Source organism: Vipera berus (genome assembly GCF_964194415.1).
Source record: "Vipera berus genome assembly, chromosome: 4".
In the NCBI taxonomy this organism is placed as follows: Eukaryota; Metazoa; Chordata; class Lepidosauria; order Squamata; family Viperidae; genus Vipera; species Vipera berus.
In genome coordinates this window covers 15896773-15916247 of record NC_138206.1, presented here as the reverse complement: position 1 = coordinate 15916247, position 19475 = coordinate 15896773, and the positions used below count along the sequence as shown (strand labels likewise).

The 19475-nt window shown below is 38.0% G+C and overlaps 1 protein-coding gene across 1 annotated transcript in view; it reads right to left on the bottom strand.

Annotated features, from left to right (window-relative positions):
* ARHGAP42 (Rho GTPase activating protein 42) overlaps nt 1-19475 on the bottom strand; it is a 164607-nt gene that overhangs the window by 96251 nt on the left and 48881 nt on the right. The window contains exon 4 of the mRNA XM_081327736.1: nt 3391-3452. Within this exon, the coding sequence (XP_081183862.1) occupies nt 3391-3452 (62 nt within the window). The remainder of the gene's footprint in view (nt 1-3390; nt 3453-19475) is intronic.

The following is a 19475-nucleotide window of genomic DNA, read 5'->3' as shown; positions in this document are numbered from 1 at the left end:
TTTCCAGATATCTTTTCTTGTTACTAAATTCTAATAAAATCACTGCATCCATCTTAATGTGTGCTTCTTTGGTACAGTATTTTAATGATCCCTTTCCCCCCTTTCATAATGGTTTCCCCTCATGTACGCTTTTTGGGGATCAACCAAGTGCTGACTTATTGGTGGTGACAGGAACTGATCATCTTCTAGCTTGTCATCTGAGCCTGACATTGTAGGGGTCTTTTGGGCTGAGAGTGATCAGCTTAGTCATCCAGCCTGCTCACAGTTTCCTGGTTTCTACTCTGGTGTCTTAACCATTAGACCAGGGGTAGGCGATCTCGGCTCTTTTATGACTCATGGACTTCAACTCCCAGAATTCCTGCTGACTCAGGAATTCTGGGAGTATTCCTGCTGACTCAGGAATTCTGGGAGTTGAAGTCCATGAGTCATAAAAGAGCCGAGGTTGCCTACCCCTGCATTAGACCAAATTGGCTCTCGTAATGTTTTAATTTATAAACCATCCTCCCTGCAGCAAACTATTTGGCACAGGTCAATCCTTGTCCTGTTAAGATTTAACCGATTTATAATAAAGCATAAATGTGTTTAAACTCTAACTGTGGCAGTTAATCATTAGACTGTGGCAGCGTGCATGAATTTCCCTTCAGACAGCCAAAAAGACTAGATGTATTCATCATCTCCATCTACCAGTGAAACCTGACCAAGGGGAAAAAAAATCATATTCTGCATTCTGTTGGATAACAGAGGGGGAAAGGAGTGGAAGCCTCAGTTCTGCTAATCTTTGTCAATTTGGCCTATGTCACATGCATTGGGCTAGGTTTCCAGACATTTTCTCTTGCTACTAAAGTGTAATAAATCTGTGATCCAGCAGGCTTGAGAAGCCTATTCTCAGATCAAGTGGAAAGCACTAGTTGGTGAAGTTTAATCTACGGCAGCGGTGAAAAAAATTGGTGAAAATGTAACAAGTACAAGGAATTAATTTGAGGAACAGGAAGAAGAGTTGCTATTAAGCCAACAGTCAGATACAGTCTGGGACAGAAATGTAATCTGAGAAAACAACTTGGACAAGATCCTCTTTAACACTCATGAAGATAAAGAGAGGGAGTGGAGAAACACATTCAGATTTGGAAGATTCTGCTATGATAATCTTCAAATAAAAGTATTATACGTCTCTATGACTTTGTTTCCTAGCCTGGTCTGTCTTGAAGGGCTGATGATGTTAGTAGAATGCCCCAATTAAAAAGGTATTGGTAGAGTTAGTACAATTATTTGTTTCATTTCTACTTAATTAGAATTAAATAACATCATCTATTTATCTAACATTATACTCTCCGGTCATGTATTTAATAATTTGCTCCTTATCATCACATAAAATACAAGAAATTCTCAATTTAGGACTACAATTGGAATCAGAATTTCTGCGGCTCAGTAAGGCGGTTGTTAAGTCAGTCATGCCAAATTTGATGACCCTTTTGCCATGGTCGTTATGCAAATCACCACAGTTCTATGTGAGTCATGCAGTCGTTAAGCGAATCCAACTTCTCCCATTGCCTCAGAAGCCAGTTACTGGCAATCACATGATCCCAGGATGCTGAAACCGTTATAAATACATGCCGGTTGTCAAGTGCCCGTATTTTGATCATGTGACCATGGCATGCTGCAATGGTCATAAGTGCAAGGAGTGGTCATAAGTTACAGTAAATTCAAACAGTTACAGGTAGTCCTTGACTTACAAACACCACTGAGCCCACAGTTTCTGTTGTTAAATGAGACATCTGTTAAGTGAACTTTGCCCCATTTTAGAACCTTTCTTGCCTCAGTTGCTAAATCAGTCACAGCAGTTGATAAGTTAGTAATACGGCTGTTAAGTGAATCTGGCTTCCTGATTGACTTTGCTTGTCAGAAGGTCACAAAAAGGGATCGCGTGACCTTGGGACACAGCAATGGTCCCAATTATGAAGCAGCTGCCAAGCATCTGAATTTTGTTACTGTGAAAAATGGCCATAAGCTACTTTTTTCAGTGCCATTGTAACTTTGAATGGTGACTGAACTGTTGTAAGTTGAGGACTAGTTATACTACAGAAATGGTTGTAAGTTAAGGATATCTATATTACAATTTGGTAACAACTTGTGCAAGTATTTGGGATGGCAGCAAAGGGGCTAAGCCAGGGGTAGGCAATCTCAGCTCTTTTATAGCTATGCTGACTCAGGAATTTTGGGAGTTGAAGTCCATGCGTCATAAAAGAGCCAAGGTTGCCTACCCCTGGGCTAAGCTTTACTTTCAGTTTCAAATTATATAACTCTAATCTAGGGTCTTTGGGCTAAATGTTCTTCATGCTTAAAAAAGAGAAGTAGCATCATAGCTCCAACTAACCGTAACAGCTACTATAGTGCAGTAAAAGCAAGAATTCTGAATAAAAATAAGGCTGGTTTCTTAATACCAATAGCAATAACACTTAGACTTATATACCAGTTCACAGTGCTTTACAGTCCTCTCTCAGCAGTTTACAGAGTCAGGTTATTGCCCCCAACAATCTGGGTCCTCATTTTACCGACCTCGGGAGGATGGAAGGCTGAGTCAACCTTGAGCTGGTCAGAATCGAACTTCCAAACTGCTGCCAGCTGGCAGTCAGCAGAAGTAGCTTGCAGTACTGCATTCTAACCACTGCACCACCACAACTCTTAAACGTGTAAAGAAAAAAAAAGCAGAATATGCAGACTGTGAAGTACAAAATTTGTAATGACCTACAAAATTTGTAATGACCTACAAAGCCCTACATGGCATGGGTCTGGAATACCTTGGGGAGCACCTGCAGCCGGCGTCAACTTCCCTCCGCCCAGTACGCTCCCACAGAGAGGGCCTCCTCAGGGTGCCACCGGTCAAAGAATGCCGACTGGTGGCCCCCAGGGGGAGGGCGTTCTCTGTGGGCGCACCGGATTTATGGAACCATCTTCCGGTCGAGCTCTGGATGGCGCCTGATCTCCGCTCCTTCCGGCGCGATCTTAAAACCCACCTTTTTGAACAAGCCGGCCTGACCTGATGGGATGGGGTTGGGTTTTATAAATTGGTCTTAACTTTTAATCTGTACTAATTTATTACGGGCATCACTGTTTAATTACTTTTTAATAATTTTTAAATTTTGTATCTTGTTTTTATTATGTATTGCCCTGTTCACCGCCCTGAGGCCTTTGGGAGAAGGCCGGTATACAAATTAAATTAATAAAATAAATAAATTAATAAAATGATGTATTTAATCGTCCATTTAACCTGCCCAGTATTATTTTTAAAATGCGGTTAATTCTTGCAGGGATTTTACAAAACTGAAATTAGGGAATTTCTAGGATATAGAAAGAAAAGTGAAATTTTACAAGTATATTCTCAGGCAGACTTACCAGGCGTTTCCTTTCCTCTTCTACAGCAATCAGTAATCGGGCAAACTCTTTTAATGACTGGGCTATAAAAAGACACAAAAAACCCCACATTACTTTTACATTATACTACCGTGCTATTCATCACACACACACCCCGCTTATAAATTCCTCCGAGAAGAATCATAACTCCAAACTAATATCCCTGGCTATAACTTCAACACAATGCTCTTTAGGCTTCTTTTCATTTCTATTAAAATACAGAAAAAAAGTGGGGAAGGGTTCAGAAACAAACAAAATAAATACAGAATTAAAACACATATGAACATATAAAAACATCAGTTTTAAACAAAGCAATAAACTTTTACATCCATCCATTCTCTTTAAAAGAGAAACAATCCAAAAAGCTTCCCCCTCCCACTCTTCACTTAATTATTTTTTTTTTGGGGGGGGGGATTCATAATTATTAAACCTATAATATATTTTAAAGAGATTGTAATGAGTATGGCCAGGTACATAAATATGAACAGATGAAGACTTAAAACCTACTGGGATGGGAAGGGGGAAAAAAGATGGTTGCATTCCTGTACACATATCTTGCTGAATTACCCCTTTTTCTCTGTAGATATGGACACCTATGAATGTTTATGTGTACATACACACACATTTGATGTTGCTTGTTCTCAACCTGATGTTTCTGCGTCATTTAAATCATCATCTACTTCCCTTTCATCAAATCTGCCTATAGTGCTGAGCCCAAGCCTTTTGAAGGACACAAAACTCCAAATTGTTAAGAGGGTCCAAATCTTGAATCAAGTGCTCACATGTTAAATTTGGGAACCTTTATTTCCAGCAATAGTTTAGAACTATGAGTAGAAATTAATAGACAGAATAGAGCAGTTTAATAAAGAAACTAATAATAATAATAATAATAATAATAATAATAATAATAATAATAATAATAATAAGAAGAAGAAGAAGAAGAAGAAGAAGAAGAAGAAGAAGAAGAAGAAGAAGAAGTTGTTGGAAGGGATCTTGGAGGTCATCTAGTCCAACCCCCTGCTAAGGCAGGAAACCCTATACAATTTCAGACAAATGGCTGTCCAGTCTCTTCTTAAAAACTTCCAGTGTTGGAGCATTCACCACTTCTGGAGGCAGGTTGTTCCACTGGTTAATTGTTCTAACTGTCAGGAAGTTTCTCCTTAGTTCTAGGTTGCTTCTCTCCTTGACTAGTTTTCATCCATTGCTTCTTGTCCTGCTTTCAGGTGCTTTGGAGAATAGCTCAACTCCCTCTTCTTTGTGGTGGCCCCTGAGATATTGGAACACTGCTATCATGTCACCCCTCACCCTTCTCTTCATTAAACTACACATACCCAATTCCAGCAACCGTTCCCTATATGTTTTAGCCTCCAGTGCCCCAATCATCTTTGTTGCTCTTCTCTGTACTCTTTCTAGAGTCTCGACATCTTTTTTACATTGTGGTGACCATCCTATCAAAAGGAGGGTACTTAGCTCAACAGCAGTACTTGTAACATACATAAGTGGGTAACCACTTAAGTATGAGCCAGCAGTGTGCTGCAGCTGCCAGAAAAGCCAATGCAGTCCTCGGCTGAATTAACAGAGGGATAGTATCAGGATCGTGTGAAGTGTTAGTACCACTTTATACTCCATTTATAAGACCATACTTGGAATACTGCTTCCTGTTTTGGTCCCATTACAAAAAAAGATGTTGAGATGCTAAAAAGAGTGCAGAGAAGAGCAATAAATAAGATTAGGGTACTGGAGGCTAAAATATATGATGAATGGTTGAGAGAACTCCATATGCCTAGTCCAACAAAGAGAAGGACTAGGGGTGAGGTGACTGAAGTCTTCCAATATTTGAGAGGCTGTACAAAGAAGAGAGGGTTGACTTATTCTCCAAAGCAGGACAGGACAAAAAATAACGGATGGGAGTTTATCAAAGAGAGATTTAACCTAGAATTAAGGAGAAATTTCCTGTCAATGAGAACAATTAATCAGTAGAACGGCTTGCCTCCAGAAGTTTCTCAATCACTGAGATTTTTAGAAAGAGATTGGATAGCCATTTATCTGGAATGGTATAGAGATCCTGCTCGAGCAAGGGGTTAGAGTAGATGACCTCCAAGATCCCTTCCAAGCCTTATTTTGTATTCTGTAAATTAACAGGAATACAGTATAATAGTAAAGAGAACCGTAACTTCATATTATCTTCCAATCTTTAAATTCTTCTTTAAACAGATTATATTTCTTGAGAGACAAGCTCTTAGTCAAAGTACAAATTATATGCATACAACAAATATTTTAATAAAGATGTCCACTGCAGACAAATTATAAATATCTCAAGGACTCTTTATTTTCACTGTCGACACAAACAGATGCAAAATTATGGCTGTGAAATTATCCCAGATAATTCATGCAGGAACTTACAGATACTTCCAAATGACAGTCACAAAAAAAATCACATTAATTTGTCATGAAGATGATAAAGAACACAGTTTGAAATTGCACTTGTGTTCAGACAACTGCTTTGATAAAACAGTTGAATTCTTGTAAACATCAGTTAAAAACCCACTTTGAAATGACTTCACAACGTAGCTATTCCATTTTAACTATAATTTAAGTATAATGTGATCTGCAGCTGCAGAATTTGTACGCCTTTTTCCCCCTGATGTTGTTTTATACTGTTTTGATGGCACAGAATTTCCATGTATATGTTCACCATGAAAACAAATATGTAGCTCTCTTAAGGATCACTTTAAGTAGAATCTTTTAACATAAAAGAAACAGACGATTCAGTGAAGATCCTCAGCTTAATGTCTAGTAGCCCCTCAAGGCTCCTGATTAGGGATTCAGTATAAATCCATCACCATGTGTGAGAGACTGGAATAGCTGAGAAAGGAGTGGAAGGGAGAAGAGAGACAGACAATCAAGATACAGAGTCTGAATTTATTGGTAGCAAACCAGCCAGGGTGATAAGAAACCTGGAAGAAAAAAATCCAATGAGTCTCTGTCATAACAACTCACCATAAATGAGCCATAGTTTGCAGGATTCTGTATGTAACTCCCGATTAGCATTAACACTGCCTTAAAACTTTGTAGTTCTTGCATTCCTGAATTTGCATAACTGAATGGGACTAGGTGGTCCACATAATAGGTTCACTTTCTAGACCCCATTGTGAAAGTTTACTTTGGATATGTGACTTCTATCTTCTACCAGAAATTGACCACTACTAATTTTAGGTGTCTCTAGCTTCCATTCCACGCACCAAGAAATCCATCTAGTGATACCTATAATATACAAATCATTCAGACTCATGAGATAAACATAGATATTTAAAGCAGGAATTTCTCAAGATACAAATATAGCGCAATGAAGTTAAGAAAGAGAAAAAAGAACTGGATTGCCGCTTAGGATTAATGCACAACAGTACAAAATATAGAGTACAAGCAAATACTATTGCTTGCTACCTACAGTTCCCAATAAAATGATGCAGGCATATAAATTAGTGATTTACAACTCAGCCTAGACAGTTCTAACTTTTAATTTCATATGTTTGAATAGCAAGAAAGCTGTTTATAGAATTACCAAACCTAAAATAGTTGCTTAATCAACATTGGACCAACCCCAGTGACTGAGAAGCAGGGATAAAACTCAGGAGCAGCGTACAATGCCGATTCTTCCAGCATTAAAAAACAAAATAAAACAAAAAACAAATAGGGTACATGTTAACTCCCCAGGTTACTCTATAACTGACCTAAAGTTGGCCTTGAAAACAGGAACTGTACAAAGCTTTAAGGCAGATTTTATTAGAAGTCTTAGTATAAATTCTCATGCATTAAAATGATATAAACTTCCTTATCACAAGACTTGTTTTAATGATTAATTATCCAAGAATGCCTATATAACACAGCTAACAATTATTCAAATTGTTGATGTTGCCTCTGAGTAATTTTCAGAGTTTCAGATCTTTCTTTTACTATCCAATTATTTGAAAAAGTCACGTGACGTTGCGAGTTTGACATGCCTGTTCTAGAAGACCCATTTCCAATCTGATTTTTCACTGTATGATGATGTGTAAAACACATTTCTTGAAAATGTTTTTGTGTGGCTTCAGTTGAATGAATCCAAGCAACCTGCAAAAGCTATGTAACTGTAATACTTCAGGCGACTTCACACATATGCACATATAGCACTTAGGCTTATATGCTGCTTTGTAGTGCTTTACAGCAGGGGTCCCCAATCTCTGGGCTGCGGCCCATTACGGGGCTGTGACCTGTTTGGAATTGGGTTGTGTGAGCAGGGGATGAGCACATGTGCACGCATGAAGCTCCCCTCGAGCGAGTGGTTGGCCGCTTGTGCTCACACAAGAAGCTCCCTTAGCACGAGCCATGTGCACAAATGGAGCTGTGCACGCTTGCGCAAGCCCACCTACCATTTGCAGGGAACTATCCCCTCCCCCTGAGCTACCAAACCAGAAAAGATGGGGACTGCTGCTTTACAGCACTCTCTCAGCAATTTAGAGAGTTAGCATATTGTCCCCAACAATCTGGGTTCTCATTTTACCGAAGAATGGAAGGCTGAGTTAACCTTGAGCCCCATCAGGACCGAACTCCTGGAAGTGGGCAGAGTTAGCCTGCAATACAGCATTCTAACCACTGTGCCACCCCAGCAATTCAATACCCCAACCACATTAAAACAAAAGAAGCAATCCTCGTATATATGCTAGCTACACATTTACTGCCTTGTCATTCTTGAATGCCCACTTAAAGAACACAGATTTATTAAGTATATTGAGGACATTGATCTCATTTCCACAAGCCACTAGTTGTACAAGACTGACCTCAGGCCAATTCATGCAAAACTCCACATAATCCCAACGGGTTCACATACTTTTTCTTGCAACTGTACATTGAGCAATAGACTTCTATCCAGGTATATAAATCTGCCAATGAATTATAGTCCTTCCTCTAAAGAGGAAATAACTTATTCTCAGACTAAAATGTATTACAAGATTGTTGCAAGGAGTTTTAAACGTGTGAGAACACACACATGCAAGCACTACCAAACAGAGGGAAATGGTATTGGTGCTTCTATATTCTAACTATAGTTGATATGACAATATTTCTTCAAATAGTCCTTGAATTTCTTCCACCGACTCTTCTCCCTGGTCACGGATTCTCCCAGTCAGCTCAGCGAGTTCCATATAGTTTCTATAAGCTATTTTTAAAAGTATAATTAATTATAATTTGACATTTATCAGTTTCCAAAAGTATATAGGACAATAGGGAATTATTGTTTCCTTTAATTTCCAATGCTTCAAATCCTTTCCTTTTGGTCCTACTGAATATTATAAAATTATATTAAAAATATAAAAAAATAAAATAAATGTAATAAAATGGATATTAAGAAGAGGGAGGCAACACAGGTAGTAAAAGATCTAAGGCAAAATTTGTACAAAGTGAAGGTGCGATATCTTGGCTGAAAAACTCTAGGCTAACACCAGATGGCAGCAGAGTTAGATTTCTTACTCCTATGTCACTCTGGTGCCTTTTGGTGGTTACCCCGTTTTTGCAGGAACAGGGATGGCAATCTTAAATTGGTATATTTTCTATAATCATTTTTTGTTATTAAAATTATAAAAAATATACAAATGCAGAATGTAATTATGCAAAGAATAGTATTTTAAAGCTTTACATTGTATTACATCAAATTGATCCATGGTCTGATTTCCATATAAAAGCTGTTTTGCAAATTAATTGTAACAGAATATTTATTATTATAATCAGAATAATGTCTGAAACCAGATAACACATAGAAAACAACTGCATTTTTTCCCCTGTTATGTGTTTGGCAGTTTCTTTCATGAAAGTTAAAACAGGTTTGCAGCTGTTTTCCCCGGAGGTTTTCCAAATCCAGGGAGGAACGAAAGATGTCAAGATATTGAATTGTCTGAAAAAATAAAATAGTTATATCCACTTTTAATTTTTATTATAACTTATAATAAACTTTTTGTTATAACCCCTTTGCCTTCTGTAGAAGAAAATAATGTGATTCTAATTTGCTAGTATTTATAGTTGCTTAACGTTTTTGTCCAAAATAAGGATTCTATTAACTATCAATGTTATTCTGTGCTCTACTCCAGGACTTAGATGATAAAATATAACTCAAGAATTGTTCACTTAAAATATTTGATGAAAATTCATACATATAGGACTGTGTTTACAGAAAAGCAGATGTTCTCTGTATTTCAAGCACTTTTCAGATGTGCTTCCTAAATAGTTCTTTAAATAAATCCAAAATGATGGATTGCATTTTAGGACTAACCTATTTCATCAGGAATTTATCAGTGTAATTATTCTTCCAGAACTTATTCATATCTAGGGGGAAAAAACCCTAGATACATTAAAATCACTCTACTTAACTGAAAAGATTAGAACTTATGGGTGTAATTTTCTACCCATCTGGATTTTGTTTAAATTCCTAACTTCAATGTGTTTGAAACAAATTGCAGTATTAAGGATAAAATACCATAAACAACTATATACCGGTAAGTGCAGGATATGCAAATACTTCATCTCATTAATTCTTAACAATATTCAAATTTCATTTGCTGATTAAGGATTTATTATATAAACTCTAAGATACATTTTATCTTTTATGTTGATATTTATCACTTGCTTTGGAGATTTGATCGGCTGGGGACAGATAGTGTGTGTGTGTGTGTGTGTGTGTGTGTGTGTGTTTTGTGTGTAAACTCCTTTTTTTTTACGAAAAAAATATTTTTCTTCAAAAAAAGGGAAAAAACAGATCCAGGAAACTATAGAACAATCAGCCTGACATCAACACCTGGGAGGATCCTGGAAAAGACAATCAAGCAACAGATCTGTGAGCTCCTAGAAGCAAGCAAAGTTATAACCAGAAGCCAACATGGGTTTGTCAAAATCAGATAATGCCAAACAAATCTTATTTCATTATTTGACAAAGTGACTAAATTAGTAGATCAGCGAAATGCTGTGGATTTCAGCATTTGACAAAGCAGACAACAACCTATTTCTTGGTAAGCTAGAAAAATGTGGGATAGATAGAATCACCATGAGATGAATTCATAACTGGTTGACAAACCACACTCAACATGTAGTCCTTAATGGAACTACTACATCCACATGGAGGGAAGTAAGCAGTTGGGTACCCCAAGGTTTTGTTTTAGGCCCAGTACTCTTCAATATCTTCATAAACAATTTAGATGAGGGAACGGAAGGGGAAACTGGCAGGAATAGCCAACACCCCAGAAGATAGGGTCAAGATCCAGATGTGGATTTTGGATAGAGAGGACCATTGGTTTGAAAAAGGATAAAATAATCCATCTATATTAGAACTGAATACCCTCCCTCAACAGAGAGGGGAGGAATAACACACCACCTATCTCCAGTCTACAACACAGCCCTTTCAGATATTCCAAGAAGATTCCACAACCAATTGCACTCTGATTTAGGTGGCCCTGCAGGCACAGATAAACCCCCAAGTGGCCTCAATAGTTCTCAGAGAGAGTGTTAATGACCAGATGACTGCAAAGAAATATAGTCCTTCCATCCCCTTCCCATCATCCTATCAGAACTATAATTTCATCATAACTGATGAAGCTTCTTGGATGAGAAGCGAAAACTTTTCTTCTTCTTTCTCAAGGAAAAGCAGTCCAGTTGCCTTTTGAAAACACACCTTTGAGACAACTATGACCTAGATGAGTGCAAATTTCCACAGAGTTGTAACTGTTCATGACATTTTAAGTGTGAAAGCCAGATCTGCACAATCACAGCCATTGAGAAGTTCATTTGAAAGAAACTCTTCTTGTTCAATTTCATGAATAGCCACTGTGCATATATACTTGCAATCTTTGTCTCCCTCTTGCTTAGTGTACATACACGCACACAATCTTTGTGAGGGATGGCAATAAATTGACAGTACAAGAGAACAAACAAAGTTTCAGCTGAAAGTATTTTTGTCCAGTACCATTCAAATGGACAAACAAAAACATGACAATATTCCTAGATTTTGTCCATAATCAAGAGTAATGAAGACGTTTGGTTTTTACTTTATTCATATTATCAAAGGGATGGAAGAAACTACAGAGTATCTTCAAGTCTACTATATAGACTTGAAGTAATCCAGACAGGAAGAGACCAAGGTATGAACAAACATGAGCAGAGTGTCCTGATCCAGAAAAAAAAAGTACAACTGATACATAAGAAGAATTTGTGCAAAGCCCTCTCAGATACTCAGACAGCAATCATCACGAGTTGTGAGACGCAATCATCTCCAAATTCTATACTGAGTCTGTCTAAGAAAGTGCAACCCCATTCAAAGCTAGAGATAGAAAATCTCCAGACTCAGGAAGTTTCAAAATCTACAGTCATTTGGTCTTCCTCACTATCCAGTCCACCACGACCCCAGCCTCCAGACAGTAAGTTGGAAGCTTAACAGAATAACAGGGTTGAAAGGGACCTTGGGCCTTCTAGTCCAACCCCTCTTATTTTTATTTTATTTTTATTTTTATTACATTTATATCCCGCCCTTCTCCAAAGACTCAGGGCGGCTTACAAGCTTAGCAGTAGCCTTCATTCTATGTATATGCCTGCTTGTTAGGGCTTTCACACACACCCCAAGCGGCATTATTACAAAGTCAGCTTAATTGCCCCCAACAATCTGGGTCCTCATTTTACCTACATCGGAAGGATGGAAGGCTGAGTCAACCTTGAGCCTGGTGGGATGCGAACCTGCACTAATTGCAGGCAGTTGGTGTTACTTAAGGAGGCATTAGCCCACTGCTCCACCAAGGCTCTTATACCATTTCAGACAAATGGCTACCCTATCTTTTCTGGAAAACCTCCAGAGATGTAGCACAACTTCTGGAGGCAAGTCATTTCACTGGTTAATTGTTCTCACTACCAGGAAATTTCTCCTTTGTTTTAGATCTGATCTCTCTTTCATAAGTTCCCATCTGACTCCGTCTTAGGCCCAGTACTCTTCAATATCTTCATAAATGACTTAGATGAGGGGATTGAAGGGAAATTCATCAAATTTGCAGATGGCACTAAACTGGCAGAGATAGCCAACACCCCAGAAGACAAGCTCAGGATTCATAAAGATCTTGACAAACTGGAACAATGGGCCCTATCCAACAAAATGAGTTTTAATGTGGAGAAAAGCAAAGTTTTACATTTAGGCATGAAAAAAATCAAAGATATAAGTACAGATTAGGTGAGACCTGGCTCAAAAACAGTAACTGTGAGAGGGACCTTGGAGTCCTAGTGGACAATCACTTGACTATGAGCCAGCAATGTGCAGCAGCAGCCAAAAAAGCTAATACAATCCTGGGTTGTATAAACAGAATCAAGATCACACAAAGTATTAGTACCGCTTTATAAAACCCTAGTGAGACCACACCTGGAATACTGCAACCAATTTTGGTCACCATACTACAAAACAGATGTTGATACCTTGGAAAAAGTTCAGAGAAGAGCAACTAAGATGATCCAAGGCCTGGAGACTAAAACGTATGAAAAACGGCTGCAGCACTTGGGTTTGGCTAGTCTAAAGAAGATATAGGGGTGACATGATAACAGTATTCCAGTATTTGAGGGGCTGCCACAAAGAAGAAGGGATCAAATTATTCTGCAAAGCACCAGAGGGCAGGACAAGAAACAATGGTTGGAAACTAATCAAAAAGAGAAGCAACCTGGAATTAAGGAGAAAGTTCCTAACAGTGAGGACAATTAACCAGTGGAACAACTTGCCTTCAGAAATCGTGGGCTCTCCATCACTGGAGGTTTTTAAGACAGTCACTTGTCTGAGATGGTATAGGTTCTCCTGCTTGAATGGGGGGCTGGACTAGAAGGCCTCCAAAGTCCCTTCCAGCTCTATTCTATTCTATCCGTTGCTTCGTGTTCTTCCTACTCTGAATTCAGTGATGCTCTATTGAGCTTCAAGGAACATTTCAGAAAGCATGTTCCCACCAAGTTTGTTTTTATTTCTGAACACAGCAAAAACTTTTATGATGCACATAAAAGCCAATCTTTTGGCAATTGAAATGCTGGCCTAGGAGCCAGATTCAAATCCAGCTACAGCTCTTCACTAAGTAAAGAGTCACTATCTCTCAGCTCAATCTAGCTTTGAGTTATTGTTATTAGAAAAAACTGGAAGAATGAATTTGGATAAAAGATGGGATATAAGTATTTCACACAAAATATCAGTAAGTAAAATTCCAGGGTAAAAGGATTTTTAGAGACCTAAAAAAGAACATGAAAACTCAGTATTTCCTGATTTAGTACTAAGACTTTCCTAGGATTTCAGGTAAAAAAAAGTGGCAGGTCAACTTCAGAGGTACAATTCACAGCATTTTATTACACTGTTTCCTTTAAAACAAACTCTTATCTCAGTTATAAAGATTAAATGTCAGCATTTAATTGTAATCTAAAATATGGGATTCAATGAGTCATAACAGCTCAGCACTTTTCCCCCCAGTGTTGTGACTACAGACAGTATCATAATTACTACAGTTACCGTGTGGTAAGATGGGCAGCCAATACATTTAATAAATAAAATAAATAATGCCCTTAATATTTTGATCTTGCAGCAGTTAGATAGCTGATGCCATAACAGCAATGTTCCAATAGTCATTTAGGGACGTGGTGGCTCAGTGGGTTAGGACGCTGAGCTTGTCGATCAGAAGGTCGGCAGTTTGGCGGGTCGAATCCCGAGTGCCGCATAACAGAGTGAGCGCCTGTTACTCGTTCCAGCTTCTGCCAACCTAGCAGTTCGAAAGCACGTAAAAAATGCAAGTAGAAAAATAGGGACCACTATGGTGGGAAGGTAACAGCGTTCCGTGCGCCTTTGGCATCTAGTCATGCCGGCCACATGACCACGGAGACGTCCTCGGACAAGCGCTGGCTCTTTGGCTTTGAAACGGAGATGAGCACCGGCCCCTAGAGTCGGAAACGACTAGCACGCATGTGCGGGGGAACCTTTACCTTTACCTTTTAATAGTCATTTAAAGCTACAAGAAGGGAAAACCTGTAACCTGAATGTCATTTCCTATTCTCTTTAAGGCGAGACAGAAGCAAAGCGGTTGTGTTAAATCAAGGGAAAGAAAAAAAGATTTAGTTAACAGTAGCAAATGTTCTTTATTCAGCAGGGAAGGCACTAAAACATGTGGATTTTACTGCCAATGGTAACACAATGAACAACATATGCGAGAACAAACTGCATAAGTTCCCATTAGAGAAGAAGTCATTCTAAGTATTAATTATCACAGCTGAAAGAAATTGGTCAGGGTTTCTTAAATAACCTTCACCAGCTGCACATTTTATCATTAGTTCTATAGATGACCACTGTGAGATATTGTATTACTATTATATGTAGCATTCTCCCTTCTGTAACACTCATAAGCAGCGATAGCAACTAATATTTAAACATTGTAGACAATAATGCAAAAGCAACTATTAAAAACCTGAGATGCAAAGAGCAAAAAAATAAAAAATAAAATCAAGATTGCTGTGTTTTAAACAGCACAAATATCAGAAAGTCAGACATCAAATGAAAATCTCCAATATTATGAAAAGCACTAGCAGTTTACTATTACTACGCCATAGTATGCTGCTTATGAAAACTATTACTACTGAGATGTAAGCTAAAATGTAAAAGCTAAAGGTTTCCCCTATCTCATCATATCTGACTCTAGGGCATGGTGCTCATCTCCGTTTCTTGACCAAGAGAGTCAGCATTGTCTGAAGACAATTTTCATGATCATGTGTCCAGTCTGGCTATATGCCGAAGGTGCACAGAATGCTGTTACCTTCCCACTGAAGTGGTACCTACTTATCTACTTGCAGTTGCATGCTTTTGAACTGCTAGGTAGGTAGGAGCTGGAGCAAGTAATGGGAGCTCACCCCATTCATAGAGTCCGGGTCTCGTACCCTGGCTGTCAGCTGACAAGCTCAGTGTCTTTAACTGCTGAGCCATCATGCCCATAATGTAAGTACACAGTGTAAAATGCCGTATAATGTATATGTTCTTAAGACTCCTTTTTGACATAAATTTAAAGGATGTTTAAGGATTGTCTATTATTTTTAATTCCAGATTTAACCATCCTGTCCTACACTTACACTGGCTCTTTGCACAAGTACTGAGTTTAGTTTTAACCCCTCCAAATTTCACTTTTGCAATAGTTTTACCTAACACCCACCCTAGGTCACCACTGATTTATAAAGTTGGAAATAAGTGTTATTAACTAGGATGAAATTAATTCCCAAAGGAGAGTACTTCAACCAATCTTTATATCATCTTGAATGCTACTCCTGAGATCTTTTCCTTAAAAATGTAAACACTTGACACTTTTGTTTTACTTTTCATACCGATACCCAACTTGGAATGTGAACATTTAACATAGAAAGTATGAGCCATGGAATCAACTTTCTGTTCTTGGAAGTTGGATTTTATTTTGTATGTACATCTCTGCCAAAATATGTGATAATGGGTTAGTGAGCCATTATATAAACAGTTCACATTTTAAAATGGAATCATTAAGATTTTTCTGACACAAGTTTGCACACAATATTTTTTTGCATGGTTACTTTTTATCTTAGGCACTAGTCGCAGGTCAGAAGATGGACTTACAAAAACAAGGCATAATTAAGTGTGAAAAAATACAATGGGCACAAACTAAGGACCCCCTGGCTTTTGCCTACTAAAATAGTACCTGAGATTTTCTTTACAACCATATCACAGCAATATTTCTTATGCTACCTGCTGATAGATCTCTTTTGAACTACTTGGCTAAACACAAAGCAGATGGGTATAGATGTTATTTCACTAATTCATTGTGATGCAAGAGATATCTTTCCTGCTTCTAGAAATCCATCATTTTATAAAGCAAGGCAGAATGCAAATTAATCTAGACAATCAATATGGATGCAATTTAAAATTAAAATGTTATTAACTTTTTCCAGCTGACTGCTTCTAAGAAGATATATATTCACAGATACAGGTCTTTAGCTATATTATTAATAATAATAAAGTTGGAAGGGATCTTAGAGATCATCTAGTCCAACCCCTTACTCAGGCAAGAAACCCTATACCTATATCATTTCAGACAAATGGCTATCCAGTCTCTTCTTAAAAATTTCCAGTGTTGGAGCATTCACAGCTTCTAGAGGCAGGTTGTTCCACTGATACTGTCAGGAAATTTCTCCTTAGTTCTAGGTTGCTTCTCTCCTTGATTAGTTTCCATCCGTTGTTTCTTGTCCTGCCTTCAGGTGCTTTGGAGAATAGCCTGATTACTTCTTCTTTGTGGCAACCCCTGAGATATTGGAACACTGCTATCATGTCACCCCTTGTCCTTCTCTTCATTAGACTAGACATACCCAATTCCAGCAACCGTTCCATATGTTTTAGCCTCCAGTCCCCTGATCATCTTTGTTGTTCTTCTCTGTACTCTTTCTAGAGTCTCAACATCTTTTTTACATTGTGGTGACCAAAACTGGATGCAGTATTCCATATTAAGCAGTTTCAGTATACTAATTTTTAACAACGATTCTCTATGTCAAACAAATGTTACTGGATATTTTTTAAGTGTATAAGTATTTCAATAAAAATGAATTTCCACTAAAAGTTGCAATTTGCTACTCATTTTAAATAAAACAATCAAAGAAAACAAAATAGTTAGTTTGCTCTAGTATAGAAAAAAGACTCAGATATTTATATAGCAGGAGTATGCTAAATCTACCATAATTATTTTGGAAGAGTCAACAAGAGCTTTAGTAAAGGGCAAATGTTGTTCAGATCAGGCTAACTCAAGTTTATATCAAAGTAAGATATGGATAAACAGCTTCATTCTCTGATTATCTAAAGTGGGAAGAACAAAAAAAATAACTGTTTTACAGTTTGAGGTTTTAGTTTAAAGCAGAATGGCTTATAATTTGCAAGAAAGCTAATTAGAGAGAATGAAGCTTCCTAAACATTGGAGAACAGTGCAGAAGATTTTGCTATGCCTCTTTAAAATCTGAAGTACTATAACAATTTCTACTTGCAACAATTTGCAATTAAATTTGCAACTTTATTAAAGTCTCTATATAAAAGTACTGTTGCCAAATCTTAGGCAAATATACTGAGTCATTTTTGTAAAGGAAGATAATGTCTCTTCTGAATGAAGTAGAGTAAACTGACAAGGATGGGACCAGAGACAATCTCACTAACATTAAAGAAATCTTACTGAAATCGCTGTAGCTCTTGATTTTGTCCAAATGTGTTCAGACATGACAATAGATTTGGATTTAATCTGAAACAGTTTTTAATCTGTACAAAGGTTTGGGTACACTTCCCCCCAAATTACTCCATTCCATGTATCATACAGGTAAGTCCTGGACTTACAACTGTTCATTTAGTGACTTAGGACCGGATTTCACAATGGTTTGCAGCATCTCCATGGTCATGTGATCCAAATTTAGGTGCTTGGCAACTGGCATGTATTTATGACAGTTGCACTGTCCTGAGATCATGTAACCACCATTTGTAATCTTCCCAGCTGGCTTCTGACATGCAAAGCCAATGAGGGAAGCCAGATTCACTTAATGACTGGATGATTCACTTAACGGCAGTGATTTGCTTAATAAGTGTGGCAAGAAAGGTCATAAAATAGGGCACAGTTCACTTAAAAAGAGCCTTGCTTAGCAGTTGAAATTTTGGGCTCAACTGTGGTCATAATTCAAGGATTATCTGTATATGATTTGGCTGCAAAATGATTCAATTCCATTTTTTTCAGACAACCCTCCTATCTGCCATCTTTCTACTTTGTTTATCTGGAGACACTGTAATCCAAATGAACACAGCAATCTAGGTCTCTCTCCTCCAGATGGATTATCAGCTTGCATTGAACAACTTTGTTCCCTCCCACAATTAAGGTTCAACTTAGGCCATATCTTTTCAAATACTGCACATAAAATGAAGGGATCACAAAATTGGATGGAGCAGACCTGGCTCTGGATGTAGAACATGTGAAAAGGATTTGGATGTTCTTTTGGACTACACGTTAAACATCAGCCAGCAATGGGAAGCTGCTATTAAAAAGGTAAATGCTAAATTACGGTATATTAATAGCAGTAAAGAGTACAGATCAAAGGAAGCAATTTTTCCATTCTTCTCTGCCCTATTTAAAGTCTCACCTCATAAACCAAAACAACAACAACAACAACAACAACACAACAAAACCACTACACCAAATTCTGAGTAGTTCAAACAGAACAGCAACAAAGTGGAACAAATTAAATGCCAAGATAATACAATCACAAAAGCCACCAGAGGAAAGCTTAAAAAGATCAAAAAGTCCTTTGCTAAGGTCCAAATGCCTCTTGGAAGAGACCTGTACTGAATGGTTTCAAGCCAAATGAACTTGTTGAGAGCACCATCGAGAAGCTTTGCCCATCGCTGTCTTTCCCTCACGTCTCTTGCATGATGACCTCTAGACAAGAATCCTTCAAAGGTAGACTTGACTAAGCGTGGGAGAGATAGTCCTACAAGAAGTGGGACTGAGGCATGTAGATTTTTACTGGTACAGTAAATGTTAGCAGTTTGCATTCATCCCATAACCCTATTTACAATCCTTGTATATTAGGCCCTAATCCAGAGACGAGGCAGCAAGATCCAATTGAGCCCAATCCTTTATTTGCTTATACTTAATGGACAGAATCTTTCCAAACTTTCTAACCTACTAGATCTATCCTCGAGATTGTAGAGCAGGGGTCTTCAAACTTGGCCCTTTTATGTCTTGTGGACTTCAACTCTCAGAATTCCTCAGCCAGGCACACAAGTCATAAAAGGGCCAAGTTTGAAGACCCCTGTTCTAGAGTGTGGCTATCCTGAACCTCTTCACACCTGCCCATCCATTATGGGACAGTGTAGTCTCTTAATGTGGGCTCTTTCTCTCTATGATGTCTAAGGTTTTTCTTTTTTCTCCTGCTGGTGTACATTCCTTCAAAAAAAATATTTTTTTTTATCCATCTCTATTATTTTTACAAATGGGACACAGTGGCTCAGTGGGTTA